Genomic DNA, 17882 nt, shown 5'->3' with positions numbered 1-17882 from the left:
AATGAGCAACAAGATAGTCTACTAGTTTCCTATTGTCAGTTGTGTGTGAATCACTTCGGACTCATGGCGAGCCCATGCTGTGACCTTTTGAAAACAAAACTCTAGGCCTATCTTCTATGGTTCAAACTGCCAATCTTGTAGCTAGCAGTCAAGCATTGAACTACTTACTTTATCCAGGGTCTTTTCTAATAAACTGCCACAAAATGGATGACTTAAAAGAAGGATTTCTCTCCTACAGTTCTGGAGGCTAGAAGTCTGAAATGAAGGTACTGCCAACACCACGTGCCCTCCGACTAGGGAAGAATTTTTCTGGATTTTTTTCTAGTGTCTGGTCATTACCAGCACTTCTTGTCATTCCTTGGCTTATTACACCTGCATCACTCCAGTTTCTACCTCTGTCTTCTCATAGCCATCGTCCCTCTGTGTGGTATCTCTGTTTCCAATCTCTCCCTTTTTATAAGAACCCCAGTCATTGGATTTAAGGCCCACCTTCTTTCAGGATGGAGTCCTGGTATGGTGCTGTAGGATAAATACTGGGCTGCTAACCACAAGGTTGGTGGCTCAAACCCACCAGTCACTCCTTGGAAAACCTATACTGCATCACTATGAGTCAAAACCAACTTGATAACACTTAACAACAACAACCTATTCCAGGATGGCTTCATCTTAACTTGATTACATTTGTAAGGACTCTGTTAACAAACAAGATGAAGTTCACAAATACCAGGGGTTACAATTTTAATCTTTTGCAGGGCCACGATTCAACTCACTTTAAAAACCTACTTTGAAAAGTTATGATAAGAAAGCCTAATGCTGCTACTGTGTCTTATTTGCTAAATGGCAATATCCTTTCCCTGTTATTTCAGTTAAACATAGTTATTTTCAACATTAAAATTTCATTAACCACAGATGAATCTCTTCCTTGAACCAGGTTCCTTCCCAGTCTCTACTTTTTCCAAAAGGCTTTAGAATGAGGTGATGGTATTTCAGTTCTTAGTCATTGAAGAACTTGTAAACTAAAACAATGTTTGCTCATAAGCAAAAAACAAGAGCGGGTAAGAATATGTATGAATCATTCACTCACTTAGAGCTAAATGCTTGGTCAAAGGCTGAACCCTTCTTTTTCTGAGTAGAATTCAAGATCATGTGCTCTGCACAGACAAAATGACAGGCTGTGAACCAATGATACTGTGGGTAACAGGCATGTTTTTTTTCAGAAGAGTGGCTGCCTAGACACCTAACAGTCACATCCAAGAAGAGCCCCTCCAGAGCCATTGTCCACAGTTGTTAATGATAGAAGCGCCACCTCTGATGCCACTGAAGGCAGAGAGGCTGTATTCTTGGGGCCGCTGTCCCCAGAATACATGTATGGAAGAGGACAGTGACATCTGTTGATTTTTTTTTTCTCCTTATGGCTTATATGCAACAAGGAAGCCTGGTTGAGACCTTCATATTGTTATTGTTCAACACTGCCTGACATGAGATTAGAGCCAACTATGGTGATGCATAGAGTTTTCATTGGCTGCAATCCAGAATTAGAATGGCAGGCTTTTCTTCCTAATAGATCTAATTCAGGAAGCTCCACTGAAACTTGTTCTGCATCCTGGCAACACAGAAGCATCCACAGATGTGTGGCTAGTGGCTGCATGTGATGTGCATTGGCCCGGAATTGAATCTGGGTCTCCCTCATGAAGGGCAAGAATTCCGCCACTGAACCACTGCTGCTCCCACCTCCACCCCTTCATAGATTTGTAGATTTCATTTTGTTTTGATTGCCCTTGTGTTGTAGATTTCATTTTGTTTTGATTGCCCTGTGTACAGCTGATAGGAGAAGCACATTGATTGAGGTCTCCACAGAAACCCATTTACTATTCTGTGACTTAGGGACATACATGTGTGTGTAAGCCCCACCCCCAGGCATGCAGGCAAATGTTGGAAAAACATAACCACCTCATCAAGGAGACAAACTCAGACTTCAGGTGTTTGCTTTTCTGGCTTTCTTTCGTTTATTGTTCACATATTTTTATCTCTTCCCCACCAGGTATAGATTAAATAAAATTAATATGAAACCTCAGAGTAAGTTTCCATGGCCTCATTCCAAACCTGTGAAACATGAAGGTCAGTAGGAATATGATTTATTAAAGGTCAGCTTATTAGAGGATACTCAGGCATAACAAACGTATCGCTTGTGAAGGTTTGGCATTTTCCTCATAACCACTGAAGACATACATCTAGACAACTTTTTTCCCCCAGTGTAATTAGCATGATTACACTTTTTTTTAAACTTAAGTAGGTCAAGAAATGAATTAGTAGAGTTCTGGTAAGGTGCTGTATGATAAGCACTTGACTGCTAACAACAAGGTTTGAAGTTCAACTCCACAGCCTCTTCTGAGAACCCTATACAGGGTTATTATATGTGTCAGAACCAATTCGACACACTTAACAAGAACAAGGGAAATTAAGAATCCTGGTATGGTTCTGTAAGATAAGTAAGCACTGAACTGCTGACTGCAAGGTTGGCAGTTCAAACCGACCAACTCCTTTGAAACCTAGTGCAGGGTCTCTATGAGTTTGAACTGACTTGATGGCGCTTAACAACCACAAGAAAAATTAGAAACAGTTAACCCGAGGAATGAAGCTGTTTTCTATTCATGAGCATTCATTCTCTGTTTATCTAGTAGACAGTGAATTGAAAGACTCAGACCATTCCTTCTAGTAGTAGATTTGGGTGTCTTTAATATTTTAAAAAACAAAACAAAAGATCTTTGAGAAGAAGAAAAAACAAACTTACTTGCATCGTATACTTCTTCCTAAACAGAAAGGAAAAATAGGACTGATACAATATGATGTTTTCCCTTTTACTTTAGCACTGAAATGAGGATATGGGCACAGACCATAGAAGAAAACAAGCATCAGAGAGCTTCAACTGATGCCACCTATCAGTCACCAGCAGACAATAAGCCATATTTCAAAAATTTCAGCCTAAGTGCTACAATTCTTTGGTACCTGATGTTGCAGAACATCCTGCGTTTCATTGCTCCTTGGCTGGGAATTTTGGGTGGGAAAGAGTTGGTCATGTTGGCAAATGGAAGTAAAGGAACCAATGGAGAGAGAAAGATGATGATTCCGGAGGACAATTGGACATAATCCTGAGAAGCAAGATGAGTCCTGGTCAAGAAAAATAACCAGGTCTTCTTCTCCATTAAGAGGGATTTCACGCTGGGGTTGAGGTTGTAGGATGCTCCAAAGGGCCTGAAGATTTCATCCCTCATGAAACTGGAATATTCTCAGCATTAAGCTAGCAGGATCACTCTGAATTGGAATCAACTCACTGGCAATTATTTTGTCTTCTTAGTTTTGTAGTGCCTCTGTAATGAAAAGACTACAAGTGGGGACCTTTAAAGAACAGAAATGTATTTTCTTAAAGACGTTGAAGCTATAAGTTCAAGTCAAGGTTGTTTCCGTTTATAACTTAAAGAAGTGATTAAATTTTAAAAGATCACCCCATGGCTCAACTTTCAGCCAAACATTAGCCAGGCCTGTAAGGTGAACGGAGTCCTGGTGTGGCGTTGTGGGTTAATGCGCCAGACTGCAAAGCCATTTGAACTGCAAGGTCAGCAGTTTAAGCTCACCAGATGCTCCTTGGAAACCCTATACAGGGTTGTTATGGGTCAGAATCGACTTGATGGCACTAAACAACAAAATAAGGTGAACAGAGTCCTGGTATAGTGCTGTGGGCTAATGCGCTGAACTACAACATCAACTTGAACCATAAGCTTGGCAGTTCAAGCTTACCAGCCACTCCTCAGAAACCCTATGCAGGGTTTCTGTGGACTGGAACTGACTCAACAGCACTTAACAACAATTGTTGTTGTTAGGTGTCATCGAGTCACTACTGACTCAGAGCGACCCTATGCACAACAGAACAAAACACTGCCTGATCCTGGGCCAACCTCACAATTGTTGCCACACTTGAGCCCATTGATGCTGCCACTTGGCCAAACCATCTCTCTGGGGGGGCTTCCTCTTTTTCTCTGACCCCCATCTTACCAAACATGATATCCTTCTCAAGCAACTGGTCCCTCCTAACAATTTGTCTGAAGTATGAAAGACAAAGTTTGGCCATCTTGGCCTCCAAGGAGCACTCTGGCTGCACTTCTTCCAAAACGGATCTATTGGTTCTTTTGGCAGCCCATGGTACTTTCAATATTCTCCTCCAATACCATAACTCAAATGCATCAATTCTTCTATGGTCTTCCTTATTCACTGTTCAGCTTTCACATGCAAATGAGGTTACTGAAAATAACATGGCTTGGGTCAGGTACATCTTAGTCCTCAAGCTGACATCTTTGCTCATCAATACTTTAAAAAGGTCTTGTGCAGCAGATTTGCCTAATGCAATGCATCGTTTGATTTCTTTGCTGCTGCTATAACACCAGGTATATATATACTCCTTAGAACAATCAACCATTTGAGATCAAAGGGGTAGCATTTGCCCAGGAATAAGGCTGAGAAAGACGGAAGGGTTAGGGAAGGACAGAGTGAAGTGGTAAACACAAAAAGGAAGTGGAAAAAGAGCTGTTTAAATTGTGGGGATTACAATCAATGTCACAAATCTAAATGCATAAGAAATGCTGAATCGAAAACCAATTCTGAAAAATTTTACCCAAATGTAAGGGGAAAAGCCTATTAGATTTAGAACTATCCTACTTGGGTTGACCTCATTCACATAAAGAAACTTATTTCTGAACAAGATTACATCTGTAGGTAAGGGGGTTGCTGTTGCTTGCTGTTGAGTTGATTCTGACTCATAGCAAGCCTTAGACAGCCTAGGGTTTCCTAGGTTGTAAATCTTCATGGGAGAAGAAAGCCTCATCTTTCTTCTGTGGAGCAGCTGATGGATTTGAACTTCTGGCTTTGTGGTTAGCAGCCCAACTCCTAACTCACTATGGCATCAGGGCTGCTGGTGTGGGGTTAAGATTCCAAACTGTTTTTGGAGGGGAGATATAATTTAATGCATAATCATCTCCAACAGCAGCTGGTTCACCTGCTGCCCTGAGACAGGATTCAGGAAGAATATTCCCAATGGGCATTACAGAGGTATTGACCATTCAAATTACAGGTGGACTAATCACATTACCCCTGGGAAATCAAGGGCCTTGAAGTTTATACATCTAAAAGGGAAATGATGTTCCACCAACTCTATTTCAAAGACATTTTAATAGTTAACTTTTTGGAACTTCAGGGACATTGAGGGCACTCAATATGTACTTCTCTCACCTGTAGGCAAATGTTTCTTTAACATTGGTGGATATTCTGGCTACCGCTTGTTGTTGTTGTTGTTGTCAAGTGCCATTGAGTCAGTTCTGACTCATAGGACCCAGCATAGGGTTCTGAGGAGCAGTTGTGAATTTGAACTGCCAACCTTGTGGTTCTGCACTTATCCCACAATGCCCCACCACTAGGGAAAGGAAAATTTACCCTTGTATTTGCACCTTGTATTTCTATCTTGCATTTCCACCCAAATACAAGGGCAAAGTAGCTCCTTTTCGTAGTGCTAGCCAGGGAATGTAACTAATGAAAATAGTCCTTTCCCCCAACATGATTAACTTTTATAAGGATCCTGATGGTGTGGTGATTAAGTGCTCAACTGCCAAGTGATAGGTCAGTGGTTCAAACCCACCAGCTGATCCATGGAAGAAAGATGTGACCGTCTGCTTCTGTAAAGACTTACAGCCTCGGAAACCCTCTGGGGCCGTTCAACTTGTCCTGTTAGGTTGTTATGAGTCTGAATTGACTCGACTGCAATAGATTTGGTGTTTTTTGGTTTTCCACCTTAATAAAGAGTAAGAGAGGAAAAGAGAAGGCAAAGATCTAAGGCAGGTGGGACATCTCCTGTCTGTCATTCACCCTCAACCTCTTTTCCCCACAGATGGTCGGCTGTGACTATGAGATAGAGTCCAATGCCACGGAGGATCGCTGCGGCGTGTGTCTTGGAGATGGCTCTGCCTGCCACACTGTCCGGAAGATATTTAAACAGAAAGAAGGATCTGGTAACACCAAAACAAATCCTCTAAATAGTAGGAGATGGGGAATGTAAGATAAGCTGAAGGAATCATTGATTGCTATGAGTTTTTTTTTTTCTCAGATGGGTTGTGACTTTTATAGAATTCAAAATGGAACTTCACCTTCCCTATCAAGAGATAAGGGCTTCTTGGCAGTTTTCGTAAAGCTGTTGGTTGCTAAGCAATTATAGGAAGCCCCACATTGAAAAAAATCCACTGCTCTCCCATTGATCCCAAGTCATAATGATGCTATTGGTCAGAGTAGAACTGCTCCTTACAGTTGCCAAGACTGTCAGCGTTTGTGGGAGCAGAAAGTCTTATCTTTCTCACTTGGAGCTGCTGGTGGGTTCTAATCACCCACCTTGGGGTTAGCAGACCAACACTTTTACTCACTCTGCCACTGGGACTCTTGTACACTGAAAAGGAGGATGTAAAAATGTCTGAGTGTTTGCAAGGAGATCAGGTACAAAGCTGTAAGCCCTTAGTAGACATCCCCTTTGAAAGGAACTTGAGGGTGGAGGATCAATGACATAAGACTGGATGGAAAACTGTGGGAAAGAAGAGAATAGTGTAGAAGGATGCAGACAGAAGGGCTGGATTCCACAAGTAAGGACATAGAAACCAGAATGAGATTCTGAAAGTAAAGAGAAAAACTGGGGTGTGCCCACAGGTCAAGTGAGAGGCATGCCAAGTTCCCTTCAGCTCATTGTTATTCTAAAACTGTCCCTGAATGGGTTCCCCACATAATGGCTCTCTGTGGAACTTCTGAGTCCTGCTGTAGGATTAGTACTGGACTGGTAACTGCAGTCCAAACCCACCAACCACTCTCGGAAGACCCTATACAGGGTCACTGAGTTGGAACCGACTTGACAGCACACAACAAGAACAAGGTGACTTCTGTCACCTCACTTCTCCCTTCTTGCCTACACCCTATCGTTCCTTTCTTGTACCTACCATTTACAAAGTTATTTGTGCAACGTTGTACTATTGATATTGAGGGAGCTAAGAGTCCACCATTACCCCAGATCAACTCTGACCCCAGAACCCATCTGCCTATAGTTAAAATAGTTCTCTTAGTATCTTAGCATCAACCATGATTTGTAGTTGGTATAGTTTTAGCCAAACTTATACTTCGGACATATTGTCAGGAGGGACCAGTCACTGGAGATGGATATCATGTTTGGTAAGGTGAAGTGTCAGAGAAAAAGAGTAAGATCCCTAGTGAGGTGGATTGGCAAAGTGGCAGCATCAATGGGCTCAAGTGTGGCAACAATAGTAAGGTTGGCCCAGGATCAGGCAGTGTTTCATATGAGTCGGTACTGACTCGATGGCACCTAACAACAACAACAACATAATTTTAGAAGAAACACTAAGTTAGGCCTGGAGATAATAAGTACACCTCAGGGTATCTTCAGGGTTGGGTTCTGCCAGAAGTAGCCTGAGACAAGAATTCAAATATAAATCATTGAGTTGGGAGAGGATTCTGGGAATTAGAAGTTGGACATTGGGGATGTCAAATGGGAAGGAAAGCAGCCAAGAAGGATGTATCATCAAGTCAGTTACTGTTAGAACGTATGCATCTGAACTTTCCTAGCCTGATTATGTCAACTCCAACAAACATTCGTTGAGTCTACTTTAGTGGCTGGGGTTCTTCTCTCTGGCACCATGGACTCCAAGGAGAGATGATGGGGATTTGGAGCCTAGTGTTCACTACAGTGAGGGGAAGGGCAATATATCTGCTACCCAGAGGTGATGTTCACAATGAGAAGTGAAGGAGGCAATTAAGTGTAGTGGTACAAATACTGTCTGTGTGCTTTGGGAAAAGCAGAGCCACCTGCATGCTACCCAGGATGACGTTAAAGAGTATCCTGAGTACCCGGCATGCTCTTCAACTGATTAAATAACTGATTGTTCCATAGGAAATGTCATAGAGTCCTCGTATGGCTCTGTAGGATAAGCTCTGAACTGCTAACCACAAGGTCAGTGGTTCAAATTCACCAGTCACTCCTCAGAAACCTTATCCAGGTTTGCTGTGAGTCAGAACTCAATAGACAACATTTAACAACACCAGTGAACATAATAGTGTCTGGACTAAAATTGATTCATTCTCATCCCTACTTTCTCATCTTTGAGTACTGAATTAACAAAGTGAAATGGTGAAATGCACAGCCCTTCAGAATTCTCATTAGGTGTTTGTATTTGATGTTCTTAACTTATTGCTCTATTCTGGATGAAAAATGCTCTTGAATCACTTATTAGGGATGTGTGTTGTTGTTGTTGTTGTTTTTGATTAGTGCTGTCATCTTAATTTATTGCTCTATTCTGGATGAAAAATGCTCTTGAATCACTTATTAGGGATGTGCAAGATAACCCTACTGTGTTTTAAGCTGAAAACTAATCCATTTGATAGCTAAAGGTGTTTAGTCTCATGTTTTATAAATATGAATTTATTCCACATTAAATATGTGGCCGTAGTTACTGGAATTATAACAAGTCTTTTGACAATTATGTTTCAGGTTTTTGACTATGGTGTTCATATCTCAGACTCGTGATGTTAGTAGTTATATATAGTTAGTAGTTATATGCCGTGGAGTCAGTTCCAACTCATAGTGACCCCATAAAGGGTTTCTGAGGCTGTAAATCTTTATAGGAGCAGAAAGCCTCATCTTTTTACTACAGAACCACTGGTAGTTTCAAACTTCTGACCTTGAGATTAGCAGCCTGATGTGTATGCTATCAGACCTCCTTAACATAGTGGTTACACCGATGCAACCCTTGAATCTTCCCCACTTAACATTTTCAGTATCTAATGATCATAATGTGCATCAGAAACTAACGCAGGAGGGATGTGTAGTACATATAAGGCACATGTTATTTGCATGAAAATACTGAAACAATTGTATGCATGTATGTAGCCAATGTATGCATGCTTTCTTGTGTTGCTGCTTATATTTGTATCATATATTTCATTCCATTTCTATGAAATTATAAGTGGAAGGCAGGCTGAGCTTTTATGCTTTGTAAAAGGCATCTCCTCCCCACCCCCACTGCCCCAATTTCCAAATCACCAAACATAGTCTGTATAGTCAGACTATATACAAACTTCTTCTTGTTAAGGGCTGTCAAGTCGGTTCCAACTCATAAATGACCCTGTATAGGGTTTCCAAGGAACAACTGGTGAGTTTGAACTTAGGGGATATTAAATACATTTAATTAATTTAATTAAAACATTTAGGTGAAAAGAATTTTTTCTTAATACTGTTTCCATGCTCCTTTGGAAGCCAAATTGTTAACAGTTCCCCACTTGTATTGAGGGCTTAGTCCTTGATTATGTTTTTCTTCTTGTTGCCCTGCCTATAGTTTAGCCGTACTATTTTTTAACTCTTTTGCAAGATGGACTTGGCTTACTTTCTGACTGAGGCATAAATTCCTAAATTCCAGTCCTTCTCCTTGTCATGAATTCCCTAAAATGCCTGTTCTCTTTTTTGCACCCAGCTGGTTTCTATGGCAAGTGATAGTGAGATCACATGTAACTCCATCTCATTGGTCCAGAGGGCATTTCCTTTGCACCCAGCAGCCCCTGGCAGGGTTCTTATGCAGGCTCATTTTCAGAACAGAGTTTTACAGAAGCTACATGGGGAATTGTGTTGTTTGGAGATGGTTTTGTTATTCTAGTGTTCCTGTATCAGATCCCCAGAGCCTGGTTGTCTTTATTCATAACTCAGGACCATAAATGAAAACCCAGCATCTCCTTTCTGAAGGAATAAGTAACCATCAGACCACAGTGGAAAACACTGAACCTGGGCAGCAGGTGTGGGCTAGCATTTGTGGTAAAGTAATTCTGTGACTAGAGAGTAGCAGGAATATATGACCAAACACCAGACAAAAATAAAATTCCTTCAAACCTTGCGTGGCCAGAATGACCTCTGGCTTCTATTTGAGTTCTTCCTTTCCCTTCCGACTTTACTTTGGCTCTTGACGTAACTGAGTGGTTCAAAACATAAACAATTATCAAATGTACTTGAAAAAAGTCTGCATTAAATACATTTATGATGGTCAGACCTTTCTCCCTCCACGGCTACTTGCCTTTCACTATTATGGTTGTTTTATAACTGTCATTGAGTCAGCTCCTCAACCTCTTGTTGTTGTTGTTAAGTGCCATCGAGTTGGTTCTGACTCTATATATGGTTTCCAAAGAGCAGCTGGTAGGTTTTAAATACTGACCTTTTAGATAGCAGTCCAGTGCTTGCCCTAGAGCACCACACCAGGGCTCTATTTTACTGCGGAGGCATGAAATATCCAAATCCGTTTTTTCCCGTTTCTTTTTTTCTTTCCTGCTGGTGTGTGTGTGTGGTGTAGAGAGAGAGAGAGGTAAGAGAACAGGAAGCCATACAGATTTGGGAGTAAGACACCAGATCCTGGTCTAGATGACACTGACACTGGAGAAGTCACCACTCCAGACATTCACTTATGAGTCCCTGTTTGACCCTGTATGAGGTGTGTCACCTGCTCCTGCCTACTGACCCCAGGGCTGATCATATGCTTGTTGATATGTAAATGTGGAAGTTGGACAGTTTCCAGAAGTTGTCTGCATCTATGATCCTTGGTAAGGCCCCATCATTCTGTTCTTTTTAACCCATTAGATGGTAGCATCATTAGGGTCATTGGGAACACAAAGCCCATCATATTGTAGGTTCTCCCCAAAATGAAAAGAATTGGCATCTAGCTGTGATGCCATGCTCACTATGGCTACAAATATCTGTAAGTTTTCACTTGGGCCAGAGTCCAGTGCGTTATGTTAGGAAAATGGCATGGAGGCGACGTCTGATCTCCTGAGGTTTCACAAGGGGGAAAGAGGAGAATCACCAGCTCAAGGTTGATTCCTTTGAGGCAGAGGTCAGAATTGCCTCCACCTTCCCACCTCCTTTATCGTATTCTGACACCAACTATTCCTCCCACAGCACTGTACTTTTCTGTTGGAGTCAATAATCCATAGACATGGCCACACAGAGCTCATAAACAATGGGGTTTATTAGGAAAGTTAACAAGGTACAGTTCAGGATCAGGTCAGGAATGCCTTTTCTTAGACATTTCTGCAGGCATGCTTCCCTTTCTGGTACTAAGCGTCTCAGTCACATGGCGCCTTGACCTCTCTCCTGATTGGGCAAATGTTACAAAGCTCCTTTAGCACTGTCAATAAATGTCCAAAGGGCACCCCATTCTGCAAGCCAGCCTCCTGCCCAAAGGCACTCAGCTTTAATTGCTTCACAGACTGATGTCCACCACTCTACTTTGTCTCATATTCTTGGTTTAACCGCTGCCACTGCTCCTTCTCCACTCAGTGGTCTCAGGAACCAAAAGATGAGCTCCATTTGTGGCTCTTCTTTCTTGATGGTCCTGATAGTCCCTGTGCCTGCTTATGAGATGGCTCATTTTAAACCTATCAGGATGGCAAAACTAACCACTCCCCATGTTAGAGTTTCGTGCACTCTATTGCTAGGATCCCCATATAGTAGGAGTTACAAAGACTTTGTTGTTGTTGTTGTTGTTGTTTTTGATTAGTGCTGTCAAGTCAGTTCTGACTTATAACAACCCTGTATAGGGTTATTATGAGGGTTGGTGGATTTGATCCACCAACCTTGCAGTTTAAACTGACTTCGTGGTCCAGAGCTTATCCTACAGAGCCACAATAAGACTATGGCTATTAAAGACATATTAAATAATTCCCTGTCCCCCTGACTGTTGATGCTTTTAGCCATTGCACCTTTGCATATACGAAGGATTAACTCCCCCACCCACCACTCTTTTGCAGTTACATCTGATACAATTCGTTTTTACAATCACAATTAACCCTTTTAACTATCAGTCACAACTTAACATATAATCCTAAAAGCATCTCCCACCTTCTCTTAGCCAGACCCAACATTTTGGTGGGAGTTCTCCCTTGTCCCTCATTCTGAGACTAAGCACACCCATGAAAGTAAGTCAGTCACATGGTGCCTTTATCTCTCTCAATTTTAGGTAGCCAATTTCCAAATTACTCATTTCCTATCAACCCAGTTCTCTGAGGAGACAAGCATTTTCCTTGATCTGATGACTCTTCATTCCAATTGGAACTTTGAACACCTGCATGGATAAGCAGAGTCCAGTCCAAAGCAAGATAGCAAATTGTAGCAATTTACACCAGCTCAGTGTCAAACATCATTCTCTTAATTTATTTGGTTCTGTCCAACTCAGTCTTAGCCATTCTTTCTGGGTTAAATGGGTGCCAGCTGCAAGCTTGTGCATTCGCACACACCTCCTTGCATTCAGAAATCCACACACCTCCCTAATCTTAGACCATCCAGCATTTCCTCTCTCTCATCTCTGGCCTCTGTGGATCAGGCTGTCAGTGGAACATGTCTAGACTCAGCCAGTCTCTGCATTGCTGCACTTCCCACTCATCAAGTGGACCCAGGTGGTCACCACAGTGAGCATACCAGGTTGTCTGCTTGCCAGCTCCCTTTAACTTTCTGTCCTGGAAGGGCATTTTCTCTAATGGGCACAGACATTTCCTGTATCCAATGGCAAACTGCCTGTTTGAAATTCAAAAAGCTAAAGAGTCATTTGTGTTATTTTCTTTCAAATGTAAATCTCTTGTTGTCTCAGCTGTTCTGGGTGGGTCTACATCTCTTTTCAAATGCAGTTTTCCTGATTCTGAAGGTTCTGAGTTGTTGTTGTTAAGTGCCTTTGAGTTGGTTCCAACACATAGGGACCCTGTATAGGGTTTCTGAGGAGCAGTTGATGAGCTTGAACTGCCTATCTTGCATTTCAAACTTATCTTACAGCCCAGTGTATTAACCCACAGTGCCACACTCAAGCTACTGGCTTAAAACAAAAGCCCCTTCTTTCCAGATAAACTCTAATGCCCCTTCTAGCAAACCCAATAAAGTATAGGTTGAAGATGGGCTTACAAGCACTCAGTAATCGTAATTCACAGTATTGATTTACATCACATATGTGCACCTATTTTACATTAGGGAAGAGAAACGTTTATCCAGAGTACAGTTACATAAACAAATAACCTTAATACAGTGCCCCTCCTTTTTTATTAATGTTTTATTGTGTAAGTTGCCCATTTTTGAACACTCAAATTCAGTCTTCTCTTCTGCATTGGAATGTCTCCCGTTCATATGCATATGGCCTTAGGTCTCTGGCAGGGTATGTCCAGTTGGCTCTGACCCTTATCAGTCATTTTGTTTAACTAGCCTGGATTTTCCCCAAGCCAATACAGAAGAGGCTGCTTTCCTTCCAGAAACTGCAGTATTACATCTTTTATACCCTTTTCAGCTATTACAGGCAATAACAACTAAAGTAACCATCTAAGAATCAAAGGTTTCACCTCCCATGCCCCTTAATGACTTCTCTTACAAAACCCCATGCTCCCATGGGTCTGGAGTCATTGCAACAAATCCTGCTGCTGACACCAACTGTGAAAATGTCATGGAGGTGGTGTCTGACCTCCTCCAGCTTCATAAGGGGGATAGAGGAGAATGAATAGCCCAAGGTCAGTTTCTGAGTCAGAGGTCTGACATTCCTCCACCTTCCAACCTTCTTTATTCGATTCTGACACCATGGCACTCTGTTTTTCTGTTGTGTTCAATTCTGTTGCAATGGCCACACAGACCTCACAGACAATACTCATGATCGTCGAGTTTATTAGGGAAGCTAATGGTACAATTTAGGTTCAGACTACAGTCCTTTTGGTCAGAAGTGCCTCTTGGCTTCTGCCCAGCTTGGGCAAATGTTACAAAGCTCCTTTGGTACTGTCAGTAAATGTTCAAAGGACACTTCATTCTGCAAGCCAGTCTCCTGCACAAAGGCACTCTGCTTTATTGCTTTGTGCATCAGGAAGTTCACCACTCTGCTATGTATTCTGTTCTTGGTTCTGCTGCTTTCACTTCTCCAAGTGAGGATCTCAGGGTCCAAAAGACAGGCTCTGTTCAAAGCTCTTTTTTCTTGATGGTCACGAGATTCTCCATTCCTACTTCTGAGATGGCTTACTTTAAACCTAGTGGGATGATGAATGGACCCATCTACATTAGAGTGTCATACACCCTATTTGCATGATCCCATCTGGTAGCGTAGTGGTTACGAATCGGACTGCGAACCTTAAGGTCAGCGGTTCGAAACTACCAGCCGCTCCGCGGGAGAAAGATGAGGCTTTCTACTCCCGTAAAGATTTACACCCTCGGAAACCCTGTACAGGGTCGCTATGGGTCGGACCCGACTCGATGGCACTCAACAACAACAACAACATCCAACCATTTGGTGGGAGTTACAAAGACTATGAATATAACAGACATATTAAATAATTCTCTCTATCACAGGCCATGCTTGGCTCTTCTAGCCATTGCACCTTTCATATATAAAGGATTAACTCTCTCCCTCCCACTTTTAACCATTACGTCTACACTATTAGTTTTTACAATTAATATTTGCATGGTCCCACCCAATCATTTGATGAGACTTATAAAGACTAGAAGAGACATGGATTCCCTGTACCTTATAGACACTAAGAATAGTCTGCTTCAATCATTTATTCAGTCTCATGAGAAACATATTGTTGAGCATCAACTAGTTGACACAATGGATAAAATAATGAACAGGGATTCGTTATTCATTTACTGCCTTCTCTGTATTACACCATCTGAGTGTTTTATACCATTCTTGGCCCTAGGGTAGAAATTAAATAAAAGCCTATTTCGGAAGGAAGCAGGTATATAATTATGCTCTGTTCTTCCAAAGAGGCCTTGGGCTTGGTGCTGAGGACCCAGAACTTTGATCTAGAGTTTAACGTTTTGTGACTCCGTCTTTTTGACTTAGAACACTGACCCTCTAGTGTACGATTTCCTGGTCCTTGCTTTGCTTTCCATTGCCTCATCCCCTGGATTCGCTGTCACTTTACTTTCAGTTAGGTGTTTCCTGATGAATTTTAGCAGCTTCGGCTTACCCACTAACTTCTTAAAACCTCCACTCTGGAAAACTCCTCTACCCTTAGGTACGTTCTCTAGAATGGGTCAACATCAGGCCATGTGTCCACTAACCCAACTTCTGGTCTTGCTCACACTGCTCTGATCTGCTTTGTGTTTACCATTTTTCCCACCTAAAAACAAGAGTTCACATTTTCTGAGTGTCCTGAGGATCGCATATGACTAATTGGGTTTCTTAACTAAGTGCCCAGCCTGCCAGTCGCCATTCCTTTCTCCTTTATTTAATCATAATTAGAATACTTCTCTGACTTTGTTTTCCAAAAAAAACTCCTTATGAATCAAGAACAATTTTCATATAAAATTCATCTTTTAATATTTATTTATGTGTAGACACATATCTAATTAGTAAATTTAATGCCTATAATAGAGTGATTGTAACTCTTTTGGTTGTTAAGTGCTATCTAGTTGATTCCAACTCATAGTGAGTGACCCTGTGTACAACAGAACATTGCTCCATCCTGCGTCATCCTCACAATTGTTGCAGTCACCATATCAATTCATATCGTTAAGTGTCTTGCTTTTTCTCCCTGACCCTCTACTCTACTTCATCAAACATGATGTCCTTTTCCAGGGCCTGGTACCACTTGATGATATGTCCAGAGTACATGAGACGAAGTCTCATAATTCTCCTTTCTAAGCAGTATTCCAAGGAGCTCTGGTAGCTAAGTGGTTATGAGTCAGGCTGCTGAACTCAAGGTTGAAACTACCAGCCATTCTGTGAGAGAAAGATGAGGTTTTCTGCTCCCATAAAGATTTACAGCCTCAGAAACCCTATGCAGGGTCACTATGAGTCAGAATTGACTCCAGAACACATAAACACCACCACCACCACCAAGGAATATTCTGGCTATACTTCTTCCAAGATACATTAGTTCTTCTGACTGTTCATTCTACTTTAAATATTGTTGGCCAACATTATAATTCAAATGCATCCTTTTTATCTACTGTGTTTCTTATTCATGGTCCAGATTTCACATTCTGAAAATACCTTAGTCCTTAAACTGCCATTTCTGCTCCTTAACTGTAAAGGATCTTGTACATCAGGTTTGCCCATTACAGTACATCATTTGAGTTCATGACTACTGCTTCGGTGAACATTGATGGGGATCCAAGTAAAATGAAATACTTGACAGTGTCAATGTTTCTCTATTTATTGTGATGTTGTTCATTGATACAGTTGTGAGGATTTTTGTTTTCTTTACATTGCGTTGTAACCCATACTGTAGGCTGTAGTCTCTGATCCTACTCAGCAAGTGCCTCAAGTTCTCTACACTTTCAGCAAGCCAGGTTCTGTCATCTGCACACTGCAGGTTATTAATGAGCCTTTCTCCAATCTTGATGCCATGTTTTTCTGCATGTAGTCCAGCTTCTAGATTGTTTTTCTCAGCATACAGATTGGATAAGTATGGTGAAAGGGTACAACACTGACACACACACCTTTTCTATTTCCAAATCCTCATTCTGTTCCAGCAACTGCCTCTTCATTTATGTACAGGTTCCACAGGAGCACAATGAAGTGTTCTGGAATTTCCATTCTTCTCAATGTTAGCCATATTTTATTATGATTTTCTCTTTTTATCAAGCTGCTCTTTATAATATGTTCAACTCCTTTAATACATCATTTCTTCTATAACTTTAGCCACTCTACATTCAAGAGCAAATTTTGAGTCTCTTTAGACATCCACTTGGGCTCTGCTTTGTTTTCTGTTTTTAATGACCTTTTGTTTTCTTCATTTACGATGCCATCCACAACTCTTCTGGTCTTTAGTCATTAATGTTCAGTGTGTCAAATCTGTTCTTGAGATGACCTCTAAATTCAGGTGAGATATACTTAAAGTTGTATTTTGACTCTCACGAGCTCATAATTTTTTTCAGGTTTAACTTATACTTGGATATGAGCAATTGATGGTCTGTTCCACAGTTAGTACCAGGTCTTGTTTTGGCTAATGATATTCAGTTTCTCCATGGTGTCTTTCCGCAGATGTAGTCAATTTGATTCTCCTGTGTTCCATCTGGCAAGATCCACTTGTATAATAATGATCTTTTATGTTGTTGAAAAGTATTTCAATGAAGAAGTGGTTGTTCTGTAAAATTGTCATACAATATCCAGCATCGTTTCTATCACAAAAGCCAAATTATCTAACTCCTGATCCTTTCTGTTTTCAACTTGCATCCCAATCACCAGTAATTATCAATGCACCTTGATTGCATGTTTGATCAGTTTCAGACTAAAGAAGTTGGTCGTTGTTGTTGTTAGGTGCCATCCAGTCGGTCCCAACTCATAGCGAACTTATGCACAGCAAAACAAAACATTGCCCGATCCTGGGCCAAACTCACTACTGTTGCCACACTTGAGTCCATCGATGCTGCCACTTGGCCAATCCATCTCGATGGGGGTCTTCCTCTTTTTCTCTGACCCTCCGCCTTACCAAACATGATATCCTTCTCCAGTGATTGGTTCCTCCTGACAATATGCCCGAAGTATGAGACGAAGTTTGGCCATCTTGGCCTCCAAGGAGCACTCTGGCTACACTTCTTCCAAAATGGATCTGTTGGTTCTTTTGGCAGCCCATGGCACTTTCAATATTTTCCTCCAACATCATAACTCAAAAGCATCAACTCTTCTACGGTCTTTCTTATTCACTGTCTATCTTTTGCATGCATATGTTGTTGTTGTTGTTGTTAAGTGCCACGAGTCGGTTCCGACCCATAGTGACCCTGTACAGGGTTTCTGAGGGTGTAAATCTTTACGGGAGTAGAAAGCCTCATCTTTCTCCCGCGGAGC

General features: G+C 41.5%; 1 protein-coding gene across 1 annotated transcript in view; it reads left to right on the top strand.

Annotated features, from left to right (window-relative positions):
* Positions 1–17882, top strand: part of ADAMTS12 (ADAM metallopeptidase with thrombospondin type 1 motif, 12) — a 571713-nt gene that overhangs the window by 387598 nt on the left and 166233 nt on the right. Inside the window, exon 14 of the mRNA XM_006875388.1 lies at positions 5933–6053. Coding sequence (XP_006875450.1) covers positions 5933–6053 — 121 coding nt within the window. The remainder of the gene's footprint in view (positions 1–5932; positions 6054–17882) is intronic.

This window comes from Chrysochloris asiatica, unplaced genomic scaffold (assembly GCF_000296735.1).
Source record: "Chrysochloris asiatica unplaced genomic scaffold, ChrAsi1.0 scaffold00324, whole genome shotgun sequence".
Lineage (NCBI taxonomy): Eukaryota > Metazoa > Chordata > Mammalia > Afrosoricida > Chrysochloridae > Chrysochloris > Chrysochloris asiatica.
This window is presented reverse-complemented; position numbering and strand designations above follow the sequence as displayed.